The 26,273-nt window shown below is 45.7% G+C and overlaps 1 protein-coding gene across 1 annotated transcript in view; it reads left to right on the forward strand.

Annotated features, from left to right (window-relative positions):
- Positions 1-22,656, forward strand: part of LOC119926939 (TNF receptor-associated factor 1-like) — a 44,278-nt gene extending 21,622 nt beyond the window's left edge. The window contains exons 3-10 of the mRNA XM_038745413.1: positions 4,230-4,328; positions 6,477-6,638; positions 12,699-12,770; positions 14,101-14,166; positions 15,215-15,655; positions 15,887-16,064; positions 21,210-21,358; positions 21,552-22,656. Coding sequence (XP_038601341.1) covers positions 4,230-4,328; positions 6,477-6,638; positions 12,699-12,770; positions 14,101-14,166; positions 15,215-15,655; positions 15,887-16,064; positions 21,210-21,358; positions 21,552-21,770 — 1,386 coding nt within the window. The 3' untranslated portion in view covers positions 21,771-22,656. The remainder of the gene's footprint in view (positions 1-4,229; positions 4,329-6,476; positions 6,639-12,698; positions 12,771-14,100; positions 14,167-15,214; positions 15,656-15,886; positions 16,065-21,209; positions 21,359-21,551) is intronic.
- The last annotated feature ends 3,617 nt before the right edge of the window (positions 22,657-26,273 follow it).

Raw genomic sequence — 26,273 nt, forward strand, 5'->3', positions numbered from 1 at the left:
TGTGCCAAGCACTGTTCTAAGTGCTGGGGTAGATACAAGTTAATCAGGTTGGACACTGTCCCTGCCCCACATGAGGCTCACACCCTTAATCCCCATTTTACAGATGAGGTAACAGAGGCCCAGAGATGTGAAGTGACTTGCTCAAAAGAATAATAATAACTGTGGAAACCCCACCGATACCTCTCCCCCTTCCACAGACGTCTCTCTCCCCAATTCCCTCTGCTTCTCCAACACAGTGTGTGGTGGACTCCAAGGCAGAGAGCCAGCAGGCAGATCATCCATTCCGACCGGAGCAGCACACTCCCTGTGACCCAGGGAGGAGCTTGAACACAGCCTTTCCTGAAGGGAAGTTGGCAGGGGAATCGATGGGGCCGCACTAGGGGAAGGGGGATTGGAAAGGGCAGAGACGCTTAGAAGGGAACTTAAAGCCAAGCTGTACGCAAATGAGTGAAAACTGGGATTTTTCTCAAGAGGAAAATGACTACAATAGCATTAGCTTTCATGTAGTGAACTACTTGGAAGGTAGAGATGTCCCTTTCCCATGCAGTACTGGTGTATTTATTAACTGTTAAATGTCCAAAAGTAGAGGTTTTTCACCTTTTTAAAAGTGTATGCGTCACCATCCTAGACCCGCAGAGGCTTTTGGTGGTGGTGGTGGTGGTTTGGGTGGCGGGGGGGAGATGGAGAGGGCTGCTAGTGGTGATGGGAGGAAAAAGGGAGACACTTGGCCGATAGACTAGAGTGGAGAATGCAACAGGACTTTCAGTTGACATAAACTTCAGCAGTTAACAATCCCTTTAAATGAAAGAGCTGCAAGTCAGATTACCCTGATTCTCTCTTGGTTAAGAAAGCTCTATCTGTAGACAGACTTTGGCTGTGAGGTATTCCTAAGAGGCAAAGGGCAGGAGTTTGAGGTAGGCCTGAAAATCATAGGCCTTTTTGAAGTAAGCCATATCTATTCATTTCAGCTCTTCATTCTCTATCCTCAATCTAGCACCCTCATGGCAGGACCAGGGAACAAGCTCTTAGGTTCCATTCTTAGCCATGAACTGCTTATCGGAAAGGGATATCAAGTCTTCTTCCCGACCTCCCTGCCTCCTGTCTCTCCCCACTCCAGTCCACACTTCACTCTGCTGCCCAGACCATTTTTCTACAAGATACCTTCCCTGCTTAAGCCCTTTTTTCCATTACTCCCTCTCTCTTCCATATCACTTTTGCACTTGGATCTGTAATAATATCAATCAATCAATCGTATTGAGCGCTTACTGTGTGCAGAGCACTGTACTAAGCGCTTGGGAAGTACAAGTTGGCAACATATAGAGACAGTCCCTACCCAACAGTGGGCTCACAGTTTAAAAGACATTATTATTAATAATAATAATGATAGCATTTGTTAAGCGCTTACTATGTGCAAAACGCTGTTCTAAGTGCTGGGGAGGATACAAGGTGATCAGATTGTCCCACGTGGGGCTCACAGTCTTCACCCCCATTTTACAGATGAGGTAACTGAGGCCCAGAGAAGTTAAGTGACTTGCCCCAAGTCACACAGCTGACAATTGGCAGAGCCGGGATTTGAACCCATGACCTCTAACTCTCAAGCCCATGCTCTTTCCATTGAGCCATGCTGTACCCCTTAAGCCCTTGATATTCACTCCACCCTCAGCCCCAGAGCTGTTATGTACATATCAGTAATTTATTTATATTAGCGTTTGTATCTACCACAAGACTGTAAGCTCCTGGTGGGCCGGGATCATACCTGCCAACTCTCCCAAGTGCTTAGTACAGTGCTCTGCACACAGTAAGCACTCATTTAATACCACTGACTGACTGGGAAAGACTCAGCGCGCCCCAGAGCACCTCATTTCACCCAAATGCTTCACGTCTCCTGAGCTGGCCACAAAAGACATTGATTAAGCAGCTGAAACTGGGGAAGTTAAATCCATCAATCAATCAATCAATCGTATTTATTGAGCGCTTACTGTGTGCAGAGCACTGTACTAAGCGCTTGGGAAGTACAAGTTGGCAACATATAGAGACAGTCCCTACCCAACAGTGGGCTCACAGTCTAAAAGGGGGAGACAGAGAACAAAACCAAACATACTAACAAAATAAAATAAATAGAATAGATATGTACAAGTAAAATAACTAAATAAATAGAGTAATAAATATGTACAAACATATATACATATATACAGGTGCTGTGGGGAAGAGAAGGAGGTAAGATGGGGGGAATGGAGAGGGGGACGAGGGGGAGAGGAAGGAAGAGGCTCAGTCTGGGAAGGCCTCCTGGAGGAGGTGAGCAAAGAAGGGGAGAGCCTTGATTTCTGTTCGCCGGGTCTCGGCTCCTCCACCTTCCTGGAGTGTGCTCTCCCCAAATCCTAATAATAACTATAACGATAATAATTGTGCTATTTGTTGAGCACTTACTATGTGCCAAGCACTGTACTAAGTGCTGGGGTGGATACAAGATAATCAGGTCCCACATGGGGCTCACGGTCTAAGTAGGAGGGATGATAAGTATTTAATCCCCATTTTACAGATGAGGAAACTGAGGCACAGAGAAGTGAAATGCCTTACCCAAGGTCACACAGCAGACAAGTGGAGGACCTGGGATTAGAACCCAGGTCCTATGACTTCCAGGTTCATGGTCTTTCCACTGTGCCCACTATATCCTGTGGGCATATTTGCGTGTGTAGATGGGGAAGGTTTTTGAGCCCATCTGTACTTTAGCAGGGTGGACATGGATGTTCTTCCCCTTGTGGCAAATCACTCCCTTTGCCTGGGTAGACTTGATAGATATATTAATAATAATATTATATATATTATTTAGTGGAATTTTTAAGTACTTACCATGTGCCAGGCACCATACTAGGCACTTGTGTAGATACAAGCTAATCAGGTTGGACGTTGACCATGGCCCACATGGGGCTCACCGTCTTCATCCCCATTTTACAGATGAGGTAACTGAGGTCCAGAGAAGTTAAGTGACTTGCCCCAGGTCACACAGCAGACAAATGGCGGAGTCGGGACAAAGTGGTTTATTTTTTACGGCATTCGTTGCACACTTACTATATGTCAAGCACTGCTGTAAACACTGGGGTAGACGCAAGTTAATTAGGCCAGATAAAGGCCTGTCCCACGTGGGGCTCACAGTCAAGTAAGAGGGAGAACAGGTATTTAAATCCCCATTTTGTAGTTGAGGAAATTGAGACACAGTTGGCAAGTTGGGCAAGTTAAACGATTCACCCAAGCTCACACAGCAGTAAAGTGATAGAGCTGGGATAAGAATCCAGGTTCTTTGTCTCCCCAGACTAGTGGATAGTGGCCTTATCCACTAGGCCACGTGTTGAGGCAAAGCAGATGACCGAACAAGTAGTAGAGATCTGGCCCCTAGAAGCCCTGAAATGTTCAATATATGTGAAATTAAAATGTCAATGCCAGGGTCTTCAGGAGTGGATTGTCTCTCTGGGGCCCTGTAGCAGTTTCTGGGAGGGTCAATTTTGGATCTGGATAGATAGACAGGATCCCTGACCTGCAATCTGCATTTCCTGCCCCCCTTTGACCAGGACTTAATTGGATTTCTCCCTCTTTTCTTGTTCTCTGAAGTCTGGAGGTGCTGAGGTTCATGCTACCATCATCAATCCCATATGGAAAAGCCATCTGTGGGGATCTGAGTCTGTCCAGTTCGTTCATTCATTCATTCATTGTCGTATTTGTTGAGCGCTTACTGTGTGCCGAGCACTGTACCAAGCGCTTGGGAAGTACAAGTTGGCAACATGCAAGTTCATTCCCTTCTCTCTCCTCTGCATGTCCTGTCTCACCAATTCCTCCCTACAAGTCTTCTTAAAGAATCAGTGGGAGAGAGAAAGCAAAACCAATCCCATGGAAATTAGTGAATCTACACGTTAAAGAAATTAAAATCGTAGGAGTGATCCATGCTTTATGCTGGGGTGTGTTGGTACATCCCCAGTGCCTCTGTTGTGGGGGAAGTTGTCTGGGAGGGAAAAACAAATGGAGGGAAATTTAAAGGCTGAGGTATGTGTTTTGGATGAGATGACAGTTTTTGCTGAATTTTAACTAAGGTTATGCCACCCTTTATGAGAAGTCAAAAATTTATTCCCTTTTCTCCCCCTGCCCTGTCCCCAATTTTAATCCCTTTCCTGACATCAGATGGTTGGGTTTTCTAATGACCTGAATGTTTTTTTCCCTCTAATGCCGGACTTGATCAGGCTTTTAGTGACGCCGCCATTAACAAGGAGATTTCTGAACTAAATGTGCACTGTTTGACTCTGGGATGCAGCTGGACTGGTCTCATGAAAAATTTTGAGGTGAGTATCTCTTCAAGGCTGGTTAGCTTGGCATTCTGTCATTTTTGTCCCTCCTAATTCTGGCAGAGCCAATTCTAACAAGGAGGCAGGTGGGGACTTTGAACTGGGTAGCTGAGTGAAGGGTATCACTCACCTGGCCATTCCCTCACCTGGCCATTCCCAAGACCAAGTGCCTTCACATACACAATTTCTCCCTCTCCTACAAAGAAGGTAGGAAAAAAAAAAACATTTCTTTTATAGGCTGTTTGCTAAACAGGAAAAGATGAGAGTCTACTATCATACGTTTCCCATTAATCCAAAGTAATACTCTGCATTTCTCCTCTCAGAGAAATGGTGGTGCACTTTGCCAAGTATCAGTTTTAAGCACTCAATGGCTAACTTTTCTAGCCTTTCATCTCGGGACTGTGTGGAGATTTAACCTGAGTCCATCAGTACTGGAGTGTTGTGTAAGATGTTTTCCACTTGTTAGGATGTGGCCATTGTGGTTCTCCAAAGCCATTACAGGTAATGAGGGGAGACAGCTTGCAGTTGCACTCCATCTCTACTTGGGTAGGTTCTGCCTTTCCCAAGGAGAGGTCTGGACATTGTTATCTTGGTGCCCAAGACCTGGGAACTTGTATTCCTTATTGTACTACTACTACTATTACTACCACTAATAATAATAATAATAATGGTATTTGTTAAGTGCTAACTGTCAAGCACTGTTCTAAGCATTGGGATAAGATACAAGCTAATCAGGTTGGACCCAGTTCCTGTCCCACATGGGGCTCACAGTCTTAATCCCCATTTGGCAGGTGAGGTAACTGAGGCACAGAGAAGTGAAATGACTTGCCCAAGATCACACAGCAGACAAGTGGCGGAGCTGGGATTAGAACCCATGTTCTTCTAAATCCCAGGCAAATGCTGTTTCCACTAGTCCGTGCCGCTTCTCATTAAACTGGCTTGGGAGGAGGTGGTCTCAGGGGCAGTTGTGCTTGAAAATCCTGGTCATCACCAAGGTCTGCCAGACTACCAGAGGCTGCCAGCTGATATCGGAGGTGCCTGGTCTGAAATGCTAGCAAAATCAATTTTTTTTTCCTGTTTTTTATGGTATTTGTTAAGCATTCACTAGGTGCCTGGCACTGTACTAAGTGCTGGGGTAGATACAAGCTAATCAGGTTGGACAAAGTCTCTGTCCCCTCTGGGGCTCACAGTCTTAATTCCCATTTAACAGGTGAGATAACTGAGGCCCACAGAAGTTAAGTGACTTGCCCAAGGTCACACAGCAGACAAACAGAAGAGCCAGGATTAGAATCAGTTCCTTTGACTCCCAGGCCTACGCTCTAAGCACTAGACTAGAAGCACTAGAGGGAATGCCCTCCCTCTGCCCCTCCGCCAAGCTAGCTCTCTTCCTCCCTTCAAGGCCCTGCTGAGAGCTCACCTCCTCCAGGAGGCCTTCCCAGACTGAGCCCCTTCCTTCCTCTCCCCCTCGTCCCCCTCTCCATCCCCCCATCTTACCTCCTTCCCTTCCCCACAGCACCTGTATATATGTATATATGGTTGTACATATTTATTACTCTATTTATTTATTTATTTATTTATCTTACTTGTACATTTCTATCCTATTTATTTTATTTTGTTGGTATGTTTGGTTCTGTTCTCTGTCTCCCCCTTTTAGACTGTGAGCCCACTGTTGGGTAGGGACTGTCTCTATGTGTTGCCAATTTGTACTTCCCAAGAGCTTAGTACAGTGCTCTGCACATAGTAAGCGCTCAATAAATACGATTGATTGATTGATTGATTGATAGACCATGCTGCTTTTCAAAACAAGGAAAGTGACACCATTTAGATGATTTAAGGCGATCTCTGAAAACAAAATTCAGTCGGCATCTTAGCCCCACAGGTCCATTTCCAAGGCAACCAGCACGGGAAGATGTGTCAAGCCCATTGTCCTTATTCATACAAAGGGTAACCTGACCCAACCTAGATCTCTGACAATTATTCCTGTCTGTCCAGTGTCAGAACTCACACCCTTCTACCTTCTGAGATCCTAGCAAGTGATAGCCTCTTCCATCCCCTTTAGCATCCCTAAAGCCCTCACTTTGAACTCCTGGGGTGTAGGGAGCCACAGAAAAGCACAGACTGAATGTGACTTGTTTTCATCCCCAGGACCACCAGGCAGTGTGTGACTGTGCCTTGATCCCCTGCCATGCCGGCTGTGGTCTCATGATCATGAGGAAAAAGCTGCCTGATCATTTGGAAAATGGATGTGCCAAGAGCCCAACCACATGTCTGAAGTGTAAACAGACATTTTGCAGCATGGAGTACCAAGTAAGAAAGACTTTAGAAAACCCGTGGGAGGCCAGGGTAGTGACTACACAGAAAACCTGTCCATCGTCTCTGGACGGGGAGACCTACCTCAGTAAATGGGCCTGACTCAGTCAAGGGCAAAATTTGGAACCATTTCTCCATGTGCGAGGAGTTTAAAGTTGGGACCCAAAGTATTTGTGGCACTACCAAAAAGTAGTCAGTTCATCCTTCTCTTCTTCAGTTTCTTTCTATTCATTTCTATCTGCCCCTGTCTATTTCTCTGTCTAGGTCTACAAACAGCAGGGCATATTTTTGAGATAATTTTCCTGTGGAACATCTCTCTTGGACCAGAGGTGAATTTCCTTAAAACAGGGCAATTGCCTGGTGGAGGGAATTTTGAATCAAATCAATCATATTTACTGAGCACTTACTGTGTACAGGGAACTGTACTAAGCAATTGAAATCACTGTTCTTTACAGACGTGGACTGCAGCCACCCTGATCATGCTGCAATGCAAGGAAATGTCTGTACAGGGAGACATAGATGATAGGTCCCGACAGTCCCTACTCATATTCTTCCCCACCTCTCCCATGTGATAATAGTAATAATAATGGTATTTGATAAGCACTTACTCTGTGCCAGGCACTGTATTAAGTGCTGGGGTGGATACAAATAGATCAGGTTGGACATAGTCCCTGTCCCACATGAGGCTCACAGTCTGAATCCCCATTTTGCAGATGAGAAAAGTTAAGTGACTTGCCCAAGGTCACACAGCTGACAAGTGGCAGAGCCGGGATTAGAACCCATGTCCTCTGACTCCCAAGCCTGTACTCTTGCTACTAGGCCATGCTGCTTTCCGTAGCCTCACTCAATTATATGTGCCCTCTTATTCCATGTTTGCTAGGATGGTAACTAGGGCAGAACAGCATCTCCTCTCCTGAGAACCTCAAATTTTTGGGTAAGATACAAACACATGATCTGAATCCTCTCAGGGCAGCTCTTGGGATCAGCCCAGAATTTGCAAAGAGAGCACTGAGCAGACTGATGAGACCTACCACAGGCTTCACCCAAGCCCTGCCCTCCTCAGAATGGCTGCCATATTGATATGTAGCAGTTGGGCTTTTTTTGCCCTTCACTTTGACTCCCCCCAACCACGCACCCTACTTCAGAATATAACAGTAACAACTGTATAACAATATGAGCCCACTGTTGGGTAGAGACCATCTCTATATGTTGCCAACTTGTACTTCCCAAGCGCTTAGTACAGTGCTCTGCACACAGTAAGCGCTCAATAAATATGATTGAATGAATGAATGAATAACAGAATGTGTCTGTTATATTGTTACATTGCACTCTCCCAAACACTTTATACAGTGCTCCGCACACACATAAGTGCTCAATAAATACAATTGACTGACTGACTGACTTCTAGCTTAAAGAGTTTTATGGTGGCAGAAGCTGGTTTGGGGTGAGGAGAGCAGCAGGGAGTCTTCTGTTTTCTGAGCACAGCCATCAGTTAACTAATTACCCGACTAATCAGGAGATCCACAAGAGAGTATCATTACATGACCAAAAAATGTTTGTTCCAAAATTTACAAGAAAATTTACCATTTGCCATTCCCTGCCTGTGGTTTGAGTGAAATAGGACATGAATTCAATTTTCAATTCAATTTAGTTGTATTTATTGAACACTCACTGTGTGCAGAGCACTGTGCTAAGCACTTGGAAAGTACAATTCAGCAACAAATAGAGACAATCCCTACCCAACAACAGGCTCACAGTCTAGAAGTGGGGAGACAGACATCAAAACAAGTAAACAGGCATCAATAGCATGGATATAAATAAATGGAATTATAGATATATACACATCATTAATAAATTAAAAAGAATAATAACTATGTACATATATATATATATACACAAGTGCTGTGGGGCAGAGAGGGGTAGAGAAGATGGAGGGAGTCGGGGCGATGGTGAGGGAAGGAGCAGAGGTAAAGGGGGGCTTAGTCTGGGGAGGCTTCCTAGAGGAGGTAAACTCTCAGTAGGAACATGGTTGAGCCATCGAGAAACGTGTAGGTTTGAAATTTGGGGCAGAGAGGAATAAGAATTTTGCACCATGGAGACCTGATCTCTGGGTATATGGGCAGGAGGATGTGTCTGTATGGGTTTGTATGGGTGTGGGTCTGTGTGTGTCTATATGTTCATGCTGCATGTGTACAGATGGAAAGCTTCTTGAGAGCTGGTAGGGTGTGTGGTTGGGGGGAGTCAAAGTGAAAGGCACAATGTACCACCTGGCACATTGTAAGCACTTAACAAAAACCATTAAAAAATGGAGCTTACTACTTAGGATGAACATGAAGGAAGGCAATTAAAAAGTTCTTCCAAGCATCGTGTTGCCATTGAGAAAGAGAGAATACTGGATTGGATTGGACCATGAGTCTGATCTTGTTTTACTAGTGTTTATGGAGAGAGAGAGAGAGAGAGAGAGAGAGAGAGAGAGAGAGAGAGAGAGAGAGAGAGAGAGAGAGAGAGAGAGAGAGAGAGAGGGAGGGAGGGAGGGAGGAAGAGTGGGTATGTGTGTGTTTCTCCTTTTGCTTCCTCCTGCACATTTTGAACTATTAGATCCTGGCTCCTGGTTCATTTTCTCTAGTCCCTATGGGTTGAGCCATCCAAGTTCATTAATAGCTCACAGCATCAATCAAAGGAATCTCAGTCAGGAAGTTGCCCTTCTCCCTTGCATCCACACAATCATACCAGAGGTTGCTTCACTCATCCACCTCTTGTTTTTATTGGGAAAAGTCATTCTTTACGGGTGCTGGACTCCAGTAAAAACTCCTCCACAGAAGGCCCAACCCTATTTTTAACCCCATCATCCTGTTCCTGCAGGCAAGAGCTGCCTTAACTTTGACGTTTTTTCCCCTCGGGTAGTGTCTCCTGCAGTTGCAGAACAGTAAAGTGGGAACTCGAACATGTTCCCTGTTTAGGACATTTTCATTGCTGGTTACTGATTGATACACTATGTTAGGGCATTAAACTAGACTTCCAAATAAGTACAAAATGCATAGCAGCCTGAAAAGGAAGTGCTGGGAGAATGAAATTGTCGGTTTTTTTACAGTAAGCCTGACCTGAGTACCGGTGGAAGAGTAGTTAACAGCAGGATGAATACTCTAAATGATCTTGTTAAACAAGTTTTTTCCTAAAGAACAATGTGTGTCTTGGGGGAGGGGAAAAGAGAGAGGAAGCATCAGCCACCTTGACCCTCACTTGGAATTAGCATAATCTGTTGTTTTCCCTTCTATGACAGGGACTGGCCTTTGCCAAGAGAACCTAATCTACCTCCCAAGTGACAATAAATATGATTGATCAATTTTTACTGGACAGAGAGGGACACATGACATCACGTGCCTTTCAAAAGACCCACACCGTAATATCATAACCTGATAGCCACCCTATTTCAAAAGACCACCAATTTTGCTTGATCCAATAATGTTTCTCCCAGAGGGACCCCCGATCTCCCAGCTGGCTCCAGAGCCTCTCCATTCCCTTCCCAGGGGTGAATGAACCTTGCTATCACATCGGAATGGTAGGGCTTTCTGGGAAAGACGTCAGCAGAGAAATTAGGAATTTGGCTCTTTACTTTCAGGCAATTGCTAGGCCCCAAGTGTGTTTCATGATCCAGAATTCTGGTGGATATAAATTGCATTCAGCTCCTTCACCACCATTTGAAATGTTTCTTTGTATTGATTCTGTGTTAGCCATTAGTTTGAGTGGGCTGTGCTGGCTCAGGCAGTTGTGAGTCCCATTGGCCTCAGATCACAGGCCTGGTGGGGCCAGGCTAAATGACTGAAGAGCTGTAGACTCTGGGTGAAGGTGAAGGAGTTCGTTGAGACCCTTGGCTCAGTCATGGTACCCTGAGTTTCTTCATCCCAAACTGTTTCTTCAACTGAGGATCTCTTTAGGCCATTTGCCTTTCATTCCTTCCTGTGAGAGTCTATGTCAGTGGACAGAGGAGCTCTCAAGGAGTGTGGCCTAGTGGATAGAATACAGCCCTGAAAGTCAGAAGGATCTGGGTTCTACTCCTGGTTCTGCCCCTTGTCTGCTGTGTGATCTTAGGCAAGTCCCTTAACTTCTCTGTGCCTCAGTTATCTGCAAAATGGAGATGAGTACTGTGAGCCCTGGGTGGAATAGGGACTGTGTCCCACCTGATTATCCTGGATCTACCCCAGCACTCAGTACAGTGCCTGGCATATAGGAAGCACTTACTATACCATTTAAAAAAACAAAAAACAAACCTTCAGAGAGAGCGTCATCTCTACTCTGTTTGCTGGATTTTTGATAGGAGATTCTTGTTTGAACCAGTGAAAGGCAGGGCCCAACCTTCCTTCTAGAAATCAGGGAAATCAAACACTACCAGTGAAGACATTCATGTGCTGTCACGGATGGGACCATATGCTGGGAGAAGTATTGCGGCTTGACTGTCCCTGGGACTCTAGGGTCTCCTGGAGTCCAGAGCATTTCCCTGAAGTATGGGATGCTGAGAGGTCCAAGGACTCAGAGTGGGCAAGACTCTTCTCCCGAGATGATGGGATTAGGACATAGCAGAAACTTCATCCAGTTCTAGAGCCAACAGCTTGAGACACCGCACCGCTCTGCAAATAGGAGGCAAAAACCTGGGACTGGTTTGAATCGAAGGCCAGATAGTCTTTTCGTTACAGATCCAGATGTGCAGACACGGTATGAACCAATTAGAACAGGATGTTTCTCTCTCTCCCGGGTGCCGGGAAGGTCAGGAAATCTCATGTTCACACTAATGCATTTTGCATTAGCACATCACTTTAGGAAATTTAGGCTCTGGCTTTCCAAACATCAGCGAATCCCGACCCGCTGACATGGGGTGAGGAGAATTTGGGTAGGCTCCTATCCAGCCTCGCTCCAAACGGAACCAACTCCTTTGGGGAGAAATATCCGGGGGTGAGGCAGCAGTTCTGAACTTTGTCCTATACTCCCCTGTCAGGCTTTCCAGGGAGAGGGTGAAACAGATCTTCCAGTCATTCCTGAAAGAACCTGGGCCCGCCAAGGCAGTTTCCTGCTTGGACACTTAATTTTACAGGTACCACATCTGGAGCCATCTTCCCCTGATGTGTTCTCCAGATGTGGAGGGACTCATCTGCAGAAACTACCTGTTGATTTAAGCAGAGGAATGACTGACCTCACGCTTTTGCTGAAAGGGGGAAAAAAACCACACACACACACACACACACACACACACACACACACACACACACCCCATCTGCCATTCATCGGCCTCTGATTTTCACAGATGTTTTCTGCTTCTAAGTTCAGAACGCCATGTCCCTGTAAAGAAAAGCTTACCCCTAGGGAATACTCCAGTAGAAGAGGAGAGGATGGCTTTAGAACTGCCTGTCTTCTGAACCGTTAAGTGGGGCTGGAATCTATGTTCTTAACAAATTGGGGGTAATTATTCCCAGAACTAATGGGTCTTTATTTTGCTTTTGAAGGGTAATAGACAGTGTTGGTCTGTATTTGTTAAAATGTAAAATCTTAATGCATTGGCCTCACCCCTCCACACCCCCACATTACCAGGACCCCAATTATCCCTATAAATAAAGCCTGGAGGTTCTTTATGCTTTAAAATGGGGACTGGGTGGGGGGGGGGCACATTTTGCCTTCAAAACAATAGGTTTCTGTTGCAGGAGGGGAAGGGGGGTAGGTTGGGAGAGGGTTTTGACCTCTGTGTTCAGCAACTTTTTATCATTTGGGCTTCTTTGGCTGTGATGGGAGGTAAAGGAATCCTGGCACAGGAAGAGAGGGGGAGAGCACACCACGGGGCACCCCCACCCTCTCCTGCTCTCCCCTGACTCTCACCTCCCCCCATCACCAATTTGAGGCTGCTCCACCAGAGAACATTCGGCTGGGAGAGACGTTCAAAAAAAAATATCTAAGTCTGTCGGCATTTTTATCATCCCCACCCACCTCCCAAATCCTTCCTTGCTTGTAGCAGCCAGCCAGCCAACCCTCCTGTATTTGCCCTCCATCTCATTAGGCTAATTTTGCCAACAGAAACACGTGTGCCAAGGCAGCTCATGTAAGGACCCTAAAGAAACCAGTACAGAAACAGGCCCTGAAGACAAGGTAGGTGAAGCTGGCATGGAACCACCCATTTCTTGCCCCTTTTTATCAGGCTGGGTCTTTCCTTGGGAACTTCACCATCATGTGGAGACTAGTCTTCTGGTGATCCTGCATTTGTTTGGTCTCATGGGGAAGGGCAATCATCAGGCTTCTGGCCACAATGGGGCACTGATGCCCACCCTGGGGTGGGAACTGCATTTCTGAGGGCTTGGCATCCCTTACCGCTTGGAGTAGCCAGTCTGAAGAGGTGCTCCACAAACTCAGACCTTTTTCCCCCACCTCCCACTCCTTACTGTACCTCACAGGCCACAGGGAGTAAGGGGCTGACCTTCAGGGGCCGCGGCCCCTGGGGTGCCGTGGATTTGAGCGTTGCCATGGCCACCCTTCCCTTTATAAGTCGATGTCTCACTTGTCTACCTTACCAGGATCCCTTCATTAAATAGCCTGGCAGCCAGACCTATCTGCTCAGGGGACTCAGGGGGACGAGCCAAGGAATTGGTGTTGTACACTGCCTGCTGGGATCCTGAAGAGGTGGTTTGCTGACTCTAGAGTTAGAGACCTGAAAGTGTTAATTCAGCTTTCAGAGGAGCCTCAGTTACATCCCTCCATGGAAGGGCTGAGACCCAACCTCCTGGGGTGTTCTTGGAGAGACCCTTCCATGTTTCTCTGAACCACATTAACCCCAGCACAATGGAGACCCTGTAGCTCCAGAGACTTCCTGGTCAAGAAAATCTCATGGGTCGATGTTAGCCAAATAGCCCCTGGAAGTTTCTTCTACTGCAGGTTCTAAAGGGATCCAACCTAGATAAGCGAGTGGTGCTGCAGAAGTAGAAGTTCAGCTCCTCAAACACTCCTCTTTTCCAGCCTCACTCTCCTGGTCTGACCCTCCAGGGTAGCGGGGGACCACTCTCTTAGTGGACAGAATCCTTAATCCAGCCCTGTACATGTCTCTTTTCGGCACCCAGAGTTTTGTGAAGTACAACCCAAAGCAGCTCAAGCAGGATGTGCCCCTTTCAGGTGCCTGCATCCTTAAACAAGTGGAACTGCCCATTTCCACCAGTCAAACAACACTACTGATCCCAGGAACCACTAGTGCCGAGATTGCCCTGGAGCCAGTAGGGATGTCAGATGTTCAGCTTCTCAACCTGACCTGGCAGGCAGACCTGTTTCCAGAGGGAAAATGTAAACCCTAGTAGCATCTAATCCCTCCTGGATCACTTTAGCATGTAGGATTTTTAAAATGCCAGCAGCAGAGTCCCGGTTTTGATCCATGAGGTGGACCCTTGGTATGTACGGAGAAAGATAACAAATGATGTGGATCTGTTTTGAACAGCCTGGCTCCGCAGCATCCAGGATCCAGGACGGGTGTCCCTTCTCGGTGGTCGGCTGCTCCTTTAGGGTAAGTTTCACCCCATCCCACTGTCCAACAGGAAAGCTACATTGCTCTCAACAGAGAAAGGACCAGATGAGTGATAATTTATAAACTAGGTTGTAAACTCCTTGAGGGCAGGGTTTATGTCTACTAACTCCACTGTGCTCTCCAAAGTACTCAGTGCAGTGTTCTGTCTATTGTAAGAGGTCAATAAATAGTATTATTTATTGAGTGGTAGGAGTGAAAGGGGAATCAAGAGGCCGAGATTTGGAAATTCTAGGATTTGGTTAATTTGGAACAGTGGGGTTAGAGAGGAAGAAAGAAGGGCAGGAGGGGGAAGGAATACTGTATTTAAGTTGAAGATAAAGGAAGAGAATTTGGCCAGAGAAGCAAAATGATGTTAGGGGACCCTGATTACCCCTGAATCCCTCTTGTATTCAAAAAGATAAAAACTTTCCTCCCTAGATCCAGATTAGGCCTTAGCATTGGACAGAGGGAAAACATTATTCTCTTCAATCACTCAATCACCTTGCCCCCTCCTACCTCCCCTCATTACTCTCCTACTTCAACCAAGCCCATACCCTTCATTCGTCTAATGCCAACCTCTCACTATACCTCTATCTCATCTACCTCACCGCCAACCTCTTGCCCATGTCCCACAACTGGCCTGGAACACCCTCCCTCTTTATGTCTAACAGACATTTGCTCTCCCCCCCTTCAAGCCATATTGAAGGCACATCACCTCCAAGAGGCCTTCCTTGGTTAAGCTCCGTTTTCCTTCTCTTCCACTCCCTTTTGTGCCACCCTGACTTGTTGTCTTTATTCATCTCCCCGGCCAGCCCCACAGCACTTTTGTACCTATTTGTAATTTTTTTGTTTATATTAATGTCTGTCTCCCCCTCTAGACTGTAAGCTTGTTATGGGCAGGGAATATGTCTGTTATATTGTTACATTGTACTCTCCCAAGCACCTAGCACAGTGATCTGCACACTGTACTCAATAAAGTGCTCAATAAATATGATTGATTGATTGATTGATTGATCTTCCTTCCTGCTGACCAGCTCTTCTTCCTCAGCAGGGCAGCAGGGAGAAGGTGAAGGAACACGAGAAGTCTTCCGTGGTCATGCATCTGGGGCTGCTGCTGCAGGCTGTCAACCAAACAAAGGCCAATGAAGAGGGAAAGTTCCAGGCCTCCCCACATCTCCCTGCCTCTGAGCGGAAGCTGAAGCACATGGAGAGAAGCTTGTCAGACCTACAGATCCAGGGGGCCGTGGAAGTCAACGGAGATCTGGAGGTAGACTGTTTCCACACGATTTCGTCCGACTGCGAGGAAGAGTTGGCCCTGCAGAGGTTCATGCGGGAGAAGCTGATCTCCGATCTGGAGGAGAAGCTGCATGTATTCGAGAACATCGTCGCCGTCCTCAACAAGGAGGTGGAGTCTTCTAACATGGCCATCGCGGCCTCCGTCCACCAAAGCGAACTCGATCGGGACATGATCTTAAGACTAGAGCAGAGGGTAAGATTCCATACCCGTGGCCAAGTGGCTACTCTGTCCTTGGACTGCCCCATTAGAGCCAGTGGCCATACTTCACACTTCCCATTTCCACCTCAGCCCCGTCAGCCAGCCTCATAGTGAGAACATCCCTCCAATCTAAGTAAAGCATGAGTCTGGCTGGTCCTCCATCCTGCTCCCCCCACGAGTCCCCGAGAGAGAGACAAAGGCTGAAATAACAATGATCTCTCCCAGGTGTTGGACTTGCACCAGACGCTGGCCCAGAAAGACCTCGCCCTGGCCAGGCTGAAGCAGAGCCTGCAGTTCTCCGAGCTGGCTTCATACGACGGCATCTACTTATGGAAGATCACCGACTTCTCCAGGAAGTGTCGTGAATCTCTGTGCGGCCGGACGACCAGTTTGTTCTCCCCAGGTAACTCTAAGCCAGTTCTCACTCTTTGTACCAGTGCAAGGAGCTACTATCCATAGGGAAGCAGCATGGCCCAGTGGATAGATCACAGGACTGGGAGTCAAAAGGACCTGGGTTCTAATCCAACTCTACCCCTTGTCTGCTGTGTGACCTTCGGCAAGTCACTTAACTTTTCTGTGCCTCTGTCACCTCATCGGTAAAATGGGAATTAAGACTATAAGCCCCACGTGGGCCACAGACTGCATCCAAATTGATTAGGTTGTATATACCCCAGCACTTAGTACCTGGCACATAGTAAGCGCTGAACAAATACCATAAATAAAATAAGAATAATAATATTAAAAATAATCAGTGCTGCCACCCTCAGTCCACGATGCCTAGGAAATATGGTAAATGTTTCCGACAACTCTGATTTCCCATCCTAAGATTCTGTGGGGACTGGGAATTGTCTCCATAGCATGGAACTTGGCTTCAGACCAGAGAGGATTCCAGCCTCTAGGGAAGAGTCTCTTCCAGATTCTTTGAGGTTCCTGGCCTTCCCTGAAGAATTGCTTGGCTGTACCTTTAGCTCAGCCCACTGTACAGCCATGGGGAGACTTTTCTTCACTGAAAATTTGGATGCAAATGGTAGTGAAGGGGCATTATAGAGCCAGGGAGCAAAGTGACAGGATTCTCCTGGTAATGGGCTCCATGACTCTATCCGTTCTACTCTGGTCATGCTCTTACAAGGGCCAAGACCCAGGAAGAAGGGAAACATGTTGTGGCCAATACAGTGCCAGAGTATGGGGATGAAGGGAGTAGGAGGGCTTAAAGGGAATCCATCCGGCTCAATATTTGGTCTCTGACAGTGGCATGATAGAGCATTTGGAGAAACAGTGTGTTGGTTACTCTTCTGGTCATTCATTCTCAGCAATCCATCAATCAATCATATTTATTGAGCACTTACTGTGTACAGAGAACTGTACTAAGTGCTGGAGAGAGTTTAGAATAATATAGGGAGAGGCCATCTAACTGTTATGGCTCCTCCTAGATACCTACTATTTGGAAATTCAACCCATCCCTTCCTGATGGGATGTTTTCACTATGAGTCTGGCTCAATAAATACGATTGATGATGATGATGTGAGTCTGGGGGCTGTTTAGACAGTCTCGCTGTGTCTAAGCCTGGAGCACTGCCTACTTACTTCTTATTCTCATTCAAAACAAACAAAAAGAAATCATTCATTCATTCGTATTTATTCAGTGCTTATTGTGCGCAGAGCAATGTACTAAGAGCTTGGGAAGTACAAATTGGCAACATATAGAGAGGGCCCCTACCCAACAAAATACAGCAGGTGATAAACATGAAACTCATTACCACAGGAAGTTATGCAGTCAGAAAATCTCAGTAGTTTTAAAGAGGAGTGTGGCTAAATCTGTGGATAGGAGAGGTCCCCAAAGAGTTAGTAGAGGGAAAGTTGTGAATGTCACAAATCGATGTCAGGGAGGGCAAACATATCTAGTGAAAAGAGCTCTAACTTGAGAGTCAAAGGACCTGGGTTCTAATCCCGGATCAGCCATATGCCTGTCGTGTGACCTCAGATAAATCACTTAACTTCTCCATGCCTCAGTTTCCTCATCTGCAAAATGGGGGTTCAATAATTACTTCCCTTACACTTATACTGTGAGCCCAATGTGGGGGAGGGACTCTGTCCAATCTAAATATCTTGTATCTACCCCAGCACTCAGTGCAGTGCCGAGCCCGTCTTCTAGACTGTGAGCCCATTGTTGGGTAGGGACCGTCTCTATATGTTGCCAACTTGTACTTCCCAAGCACTTAGTACAGTGCTCTGCACACAGTAAGTGCTCAATAAATACAATTGAATGAATGAATGCATGAACATTTTTCTCCCCCAAGCAGAAGCCCGTAGAGAGCCTTCCTTCACAAGCCTACTTCAGCCCACACTCCTTGACAGAAGGGACGGAGAGGAAAAGTTGGACCTTTTCTTTACTGAAATATAGAAAGGATTATTTAATTGTACCATATTGCTCTCACACATCAAGGCATATGCCGGTGGAGCGGGTGAAGAATACTACTGTTGTGCAAATTCAACTATAGTAAGAATGTAGCTGATTAATTTATTTGTGGGATGATATATTTTGAAACTAAAAGCAAAGCTAAATATGGGGTGGTTAGAAAGTCATTGCACAACTTAAAATTGAATAATTTTTGATATACCTTTGATAAAATGGTTCTTTAAAAGCCCTTTAAAAATGGAATTAATCACATTTTACCATAGTATAGATTTATTTCTTCTCATTTTTATTCTCAACTTCAGTTCAGTTAACCATTACATGTGATTAACCACCTCTCCCACTGCCATTTTCACCAATCAATTAAAAATGTGACATTTAGATTGGACGGCTTGTAAATGACCTCAAGAATACCATAAGATCTTAGTGATTGATACTTTTAAGAACAATTTAGAGTGGTCATCCTAACAATATATAAAATTATTAAAGTTTAAAGGGAAGCAGGACTTTTGAACCCCCTCTAAGAGTTGCGGTCTAATGGCTAGAACACAAACCTGGGAATCAGAAGGACCTGGGTTCTAATCCTGTCCCAGCCACTTGTCTGCTGTGTGACCTTGGGGAAGGTACTTCACTTCTCTGTGCCTCTGTTCCCTTATCTGTAAAATGGGGATGAATACTGTGAGCCCTATGTGGGATAGGAACTGTGTCCAATTTGACTACCTTGTTGTATCTATCCAAGTGCTTAGTATGGTGCCTGGAACATAGTAAACACTTAACAAATTCCACTATTATTATTATTATTATCTATATCTAAAATGCAAATAACCCAGTTCTGCCACAACACATGTTTACTTTACAACATTTGGCTGTAACCTAATGGAAGAACTAGGAAATGTTGTTTTCACAGACCAAGTAGGTTCTGGGTATAACACAATCTGAAAATTGGTGCAAGTAAAGTCAGTCTAACAAGAAATGACTGTGCCCATTTTTGTGGATTCAGTCAAGATGTGATGTTACAGTTCCCAGCTTCTTGCCTCATCCTTTCTACACTGTCATATACAAGCGAGTTTCTTTATTCATTCATTCAATCATATTTATTGAGCACTTACTATGTGTGGAGCACTGTACTAAGCGCTTAGCACTGTATTTTGGCAACTTCACTGAATTTACTACAGTAAAATAGCAGTGAGTGGCAAGGGTGTATAGCATTCTCTCTCTCTCTAGACTGTAAGCTCCTTGTGATCATGGAAGGTGTCTACCAACTCTGTTATACTGTTGTACTGAGAAGCAGCGTGGCCTAGTGGAAAGGGCATGGGTCTTGGAGTTAAAGGACCTGGGTTCTAATCCCAGCTCCTCCAGTTAACTGTTTATGACCTTGGGCAGGTCACTGAACTTCTCTGTGCCTCAGTTTTCTCACCTGTAAAATGGGGATTTAATACCTGTACTCCCTCCTACTTAGACTATGAGCCCCATATGGACAGGGACTGTGTCCAATCTTGTATCCCCAGCATTAAGACGAGTCCTTGGCACGCAATACATGCTTAATGAACACCACCATTATTATATCGTATTCTCCCAAGCGCTTACTACGGTACTCTTGATAAATATAATTGATTGATTGATTGTTTCTGCTAGTGGTGAACACAAATTGTTAATTAGTAATAGAGGAGTTTGCATTACAAAATGCCGATTGTGGTATATTCAAACCACTTAACCCTTAACTCATTCATTCTTATTCAATTAACGGTTCTTAGAACATGATATTCCTGAAACACGAGGTTCTTCGCAAAAACAACCCTCACCTCAGGTGATGGTCATATATTCCAAATCTTATGCTGATAAAGCATAAAAGTGAAACAATAATAATAATGGCATCTGTTAAGCGCTTACTATGTGCCAAGCACTGTTCTAAGCGCTAGAAGCAAGGATACAACTTTTGTCAACCTCATTCTTTCTTTTTAACTTGAGTCAATCAATCAATCAATCAATCAATCAATCAATCGTATTTATTGAGCGCTTACTATGTGCAGAGCACTGTACTAAGCGCTTGGGAAGTACAAATTGGCAACACATAGAGACAGTCCCTATCCAACAGTGGACTCACAGTCTAAAAGGGGGAGACAGAGAACAGAACCAAACATACCAACAAAATAAAATAAATAGGATAGAAATGTACAAGTAAAATAAATAAACAAATAAATAAACAGAGTAATAAATATGTACAACCATATATACATATATACAGGTGCTGTGGGGAAGGGAAGGAGGTAAGATGGGGGGATGGAGAGGGGGACGAGGGGGAGAGGAGGAAAGGGGCTCAGTCTGGGAAGGCCTCCTGGAGGAGGTGAGCTCTCAGCAGGGCCTTGAAGGGAGGAAGAGAGCTAGCTTGGCGGAGGGGCAGAGGGAGGGCATTCCAGGCCCAGGGGATGACGTGGGCCGGGGGTCGACGGCGGGACAGGCGAGAACGAGGTACAGTGAGGAGATTAGCGGTGGAGAAGCGGAGGTTGAGTCCTACAACAGAAGGTAGAAACACTCAGTGTCCCTCAGTTTCTGCATTTCAAAAATCCAGTAAGACAGTATTAAACCGGTCATCAATTACCCCGTGGGGCTTCTGCTCACTTTGTGCAGAGATGTCTGGTTCGCCAGCTAAAGTTGCTAGTTGCAGTGACATCTACTGGAGTGAGGAAATCGCAGCCATAGTTCAGCCAGTGGCTCGGCAATGATTCTTGGGGAGAGAGAAGGAAGATCCGCTTCTGAGGAAATTGTAGCCGTAGTTCAGCCAGTGGCTCGGCAATGATTCTTGGGGAGAGCGAAGGAAGATCCGCTTCTGCGGTTGATTCGTTAGATGAGCCTGCGTACCCAGTGGCACCTTGAGACACTCCTACCTCCACCTGCAGGGAACTTTTACCTGATGGGATTTTGCCTCTACCTGATGGAACTTTTACCTAACGGGCTTCCCGTGGAGAGGGAAGTGGCGATAGTGCTGGTTGGGATTATGAGCCTTTCAGGATTGGGAGGAGGGGAGAGGAGGAGGAAAGCGGGGAGCATTTTGCCAAGTTTTATTTCAGGAGAGGGTTATCCAACAGATGGGCCAGTACTCACCATGGCTTCCTTTTTTTTTTTTTTTGTCTTTCAGTCTTCTACACTGCCAGGTATGGCTACAAAGTATGCCTGAGGGTCTATCTGAATGGAGATGGCACAGGCAAGGGGACACACATCTCACTGTTCTTTGTGATCATGAAAGGGGAGTACGATTCCCTGCTGCAGTGGCCTTTTCGCAATAAGGTAGGTGACCTTACCCCCTTCATCCGCTCTCAGCAGAGTGGAAGGTCTGCCGTCTGGGGCTTTTCCCCATCTTGTAGTGGACCCTGGCCTCTCATTTGGGAAGATCTTTCAGGGCTGCAGGTGGCTACCCGCCTCTCTCCAGGGGCCAACATAAAGCCTCATAGGGCATTTGGTTTTCTCTCCTGCTCCCCAGGTGACATTCATGCTGCTCGACCAAAACAACAGGGAGCATGTGATCGACGCGTTCCGCCCGGACCTGAACTCGGCTTCGTTTCAGAAGCCACAGGGCGAAATGAACGTGGCCAGTGGTTGCCCCATGTTCTTCCCGCTGAATAAGCTGCAGTCGCCCAAACATGCCTACGTGAAAGATGATACCCTCTTCCTCAAGTGCATTATTGAAACCAACTCATAGGCCCCAGAGCCTGGGCTCAGAGGAGCATGGAAGGCGGGTCAGAGCTGAGCAGTGCTCCTGGTCTCATTCTCCTCTCAAACCTTTGGTGGTGTCGTTTCATGCCTTAGACGCTGGCCAGCTGCCTCAGAACTCGGAGTCTGGGTGGGAATTTTGTGATGTCTCTGTCGCTCTGCAAGTTGTGGCCTTAAAATCTACCTTTTATTACTATTTGGTTGTCCGGCAAATTGCACTGAACTTCTCTTCCAGCTAGCCAGCCAGGTGATGTATTGGTTTTGAGAAGCCGGCAGGACAACCCTGTCTGTTTCAGCCAGCTGCCATAATTCCCTGCATGATGTTCCCTTTGGCATCCAACTTCCTCTCTCTTCACCACTGGCATCTTTTCTTTACCTTCACAGTAACTCCCAGCCCTTGGTGACCTCTTTCCTGTCTCCTCCCAATCTACCATCCTGTTTCCTAACTCCTCAGCTATCCTTCCCCCATCTCTGGGCCAAAGAACTCTCAGGAATCCCCAGTCCCTCTGATTTGATGATATTTCAGATTGTACCATGTATAGCTTTGACTTTATTTTAGGCAAGGGGAAAGAGGTACTAGAATATCCCACTATCTCCTGCATTTCTGGCTTTCCTCCTTTTCAAGAAAAAGCTCTAGAGTACTGCAATCTGGAACTTTCTTCCACTCACGCCGAGAATCTAGAGATGCCCATTGTCAATGGATGCAATTTGCCTGTCACCGTTTCTTCCATTCCCTTCAAAAGAGTGTGCCATATGCAGTCCTTATGCAGTTACCAAGGGCCATGTCCAGTAGACTACCCTGTGTTATTTATTTAACTGTTCTATTTTGTTCATTGTCAGTGTCCGAGTCACTGGGAAAAAAAAAGCATTTTTTTTTATATGAGTAAAGAATTATTTTCTCAAACTGGTGAATTGGGGAATTTTTTTGTACATCCTATTCTTCCAGATCACAAGAGGACAGCATAAGACCTTGGGGTTGTAAATTGAATTGAAAGGTTTTGTAGACAAAGGGAGCCTCCATGTATGGGAATTTGGAAAGATTCATTCATTTGTTCATTCAGTTGTATTTATTGAGCGCTTACTGTTTGCAGAGCACTGTACTAAGTGCTTGGGAAGTACAAATCGGCAACATATAGAGACTGTCCTTACCCAACAACGGGCTTACAGTAATCTTCAGTCTGGCAAAAATGTGTTGTCCCCTACCCCTCAAATCTGCACTTTTTAGGATCTCAGAAAAGATACAGTGAATATGAGAAGCCCAAAGAACCACTGTATACTGGGGTGATAGGACATATTTTCAATTTTCATTAAAACTCTTACTTGCTCCAAACTTGGGTTTTATTTAGACCCTGGCCTGGTGATAATCTGCATGGCTGCCCAAATGAAGCACAAACCAGGAAAAGATCCACCATGCCCTCACTCATTGTTTATTTTCCATCATTCTCCCTCCTAGACATGCCAACTCCAGTAGTCCCCCATTTCCTGTTGGGGGACAACCTGCCCCAGTGAGCTCTACATGGTTTTCCCCTACTTGGGTTTGATGTTGGATTTGAGGGGACCCAAAGAAATGGATTCTGTTTTAATTTTCATAGCTACAGAGTAGGCCAGGTAAAATCAAAAGTCCATCGATCAGTGGAATTTACTGAGCATGGAGTAAAAGTGGGGCTTCAGAAGAAAAGATTTTCCTCCTTTTGTGGAGAAAAAGAAATCAGATCAAACAAAGGCCAAGGAAAAGCTGCAACCAATGTGGGAAAAAGAACTTCCAAAAAAGAAGGAAAAATAACAACTCTGGGAAGGAAATTATTTTTCAGAGGAACCTGAACCATCAGAGGAAAACTTTTTGGAGCCCTGACAATAGCTCTGCATCAGTCTGGCTTAGGCTAGGTGCATGCTTTTCCTAGACAAGTCAGCATGACCACGCACAGTCCTCCTAGGTTCGGGCATCCATGAATCTAGGGACCTTTCTTAATGGTATTTAAGTGCATAAATTATCTTGATGACATTACCCAACGTTGTTCAGTGCCTGGAGTGGATCATCGCCATCATCATCATCAATGGTATTTATTGAGCGCTTACTGTGTGCAGAGCACTGTACTAAGCGTTTGGAAAGTACAAGTCGGCAACGGAGACAATCCCTACCCAACAATGTGCTTACGCTGTACTAAGCACTTGGAAGAGTACAAAACAGCAGAGTTGATAGGCATGTTCCCTGTCCACAGTGAGCTTACGGTCTAGAGGGGTGACCCTCTCACGTTACAATATCAGAAGCTGTTACCTGGGCTCCTGGATTAAGTAAAAAGTTTCACATAAGATTCTGCAGTTTATGCCATTTCCTCCCTTCCCCATTCCTCCCATTGTAACCATCTGAGCCAATACTCGTGAACTGGGGTAAGGAGAGTTTTCTGTTAATCGCTCTATATAATGAATGTTTGTAACAGGGAAGGTTAAAGCCAATAGATTATAGGCTTTCCTCACTAGAAGGCAGAGATGGAAGAATCACAGTAGATAATACCATCCACCCTCAACTCAGCATGGGCCACAGTTTCAGGAGGATTTCAGGGTCTGAAAAAGAACCCAACATGATTTTCCTTTCAAACCAAGAGAAAAGCATCCCCAGTCACTACAGAGAAGCACTAAAGCTCGATCTGACAGTGAGCATGCTTCCCCCCCATCGCTCTACCCCTGTATCATTTTCAAACATTCTCTCAATTAAAATGAAAAGAAGCATGGATACTCTCCCAAGAAGAAACGTATGCTTGACTTGCGCTCACCAGAATCATTTGGAAATTATTTGACCAGAATTCATGTGCCAAGAGCATGTGAAAGAATTGTGCCAGATCAGAAACCCAGCTACCAATGTTGTTTAGTCAGTCAGTCAAAAGTATTTATTGAGTGCTTACTGTGTGCAGGGCACTGTACTAAGCATTTGGAGGAGTACATTATAACAACACATTCTCTGCCCATAGCGAGCTTACAGTCTAGAGGGGGAGACAGACATTAATTGAATAAATAAATTACAGACATGCACATAACTGCTGTGGGGACTGAGAAGGGGCATGAATAAAGGGAGCAAGTCGGGGTGTGCAGAAGGGAGTGGGAGAAGAGGAAAAGAGAGCTAAGTCAGGGAAGGCCTCTTGGAAGAATTGTATTTTCAATAAGACTTGGAAGCAGGGAGAGCAATTTTCTTTCTGATATGACAAAGAAGGGCATTCCAGGCAAGAGGCAGGACTTGGGCCAGTGGTCGAAAGCAAGACAGATGAGATCGAGGCACGGTGAGAAGGTTAGCATTAGAAGTGCAAAGCGTGCAGGCTGGGTTGTAGCATGACAGTAGCAAAGTGAGGTAGGAGGAGGAAAAGGGATTGACTGCTCTGAAGCCAACGACCAGAAGTTTTTGTTTGATGCTGAGGTGGATGGGTGACCCCTGGAGTTTCGTGAGAAATGGGGGAATGTGGCCTGAACGTTTTTGTAGAAAAATGATCTGGGTAGCAGAGTTAAGTACAGACTGGAGTGAGGAACATCAGGAGGCTAGGAGGTCAGCAAGGATGCTGATACAGTAATCAGGGCAGGATAGGATAAGTGATTGGATTAACATGATAGCAGTTTGGATGGAGAGGAAAGGGCATATTTTAGTGATGTTGTGAAGGTGGAATTGACAGGATTTAGTGATAGATTGAATATATGGGTTGAATGAGAGGAGGAGTCAAGGATAGAAGAAGTCAAGGATAACCCCAAGATTACAGGCTAGGGAAACAGGAAGGATGATGGTACCATCTACAGTGATGGGAATATCAGAGGGAAGACAGGGTTTAGGTGGGATGATAAGAAGTTCTGTTTTAGACATGTTAATTTTGAGGTGACAGTGGGACATCCAAGTAGAGATGTCTTGAAGGCAGAAGGAAATGCGAGACAGCAGAGAGGGAGAGAAGTCAGGTCTGGAGATGTAGATTTGGGTATCATTTACATAGAGTTGATAGTTGAAGCCTTGTGAATGAATGAGGTCTCCAAGGGAGTGGATGTAGATGGAGAATAGAAGGAGACCCAGAACTGAACCTTGAGGGATCCCCACAGTAGAAGGTGGGAGGAAGAGGAGGAGTCCATGAAAGAAACTGAAAATAGGGATCCAGAAAGATAGGAGAACCAGGAGAGGACAGTGTCGGTGAAGCCAAGGTTGGATAGTGTTTCTAGGAGGTGGAGGTAGTAGACAGTGTCGAAGGCAGCTGAGAGGTTGAAGAGGATTAGGACGGAGTAGAAGCTGTTGAATTTGGCAAGAAGAAGAGCATGGTGACTTTTGAGAGGGTGGTTTCTGTGGAGTGAAGGGGACAGAAGCCAGTTTGGAGCGGGTCAAGGGGAGAACTGGAGGAGAGGAACTTGAAACTTTTAGACCGTGAGCCCACTCTTTTAGACTGTGAGCCCACGGTTGGGTAGGGACTGTCTCTATATGTTGCCAACTTGTACTTCCCAAGCGCTTAGTACAGTGCTCTGCACACAGTAA

Source organism: Tachyglossus aculeatus, chromosome 4 (assembly GCF_015852505.1).
Source record: "Tachyglossus aculeatus isolate mTacAcu1 chromosome 4, mTacAcu1.pri, whole genome shotgun sequence".
Lineage (NCBI taxonomy): Eukaryota > Metazoa > Chordata > Mammalia > Monotremata > Tachyglossidae > Tachyglossus > Tachyglossus aculeatus.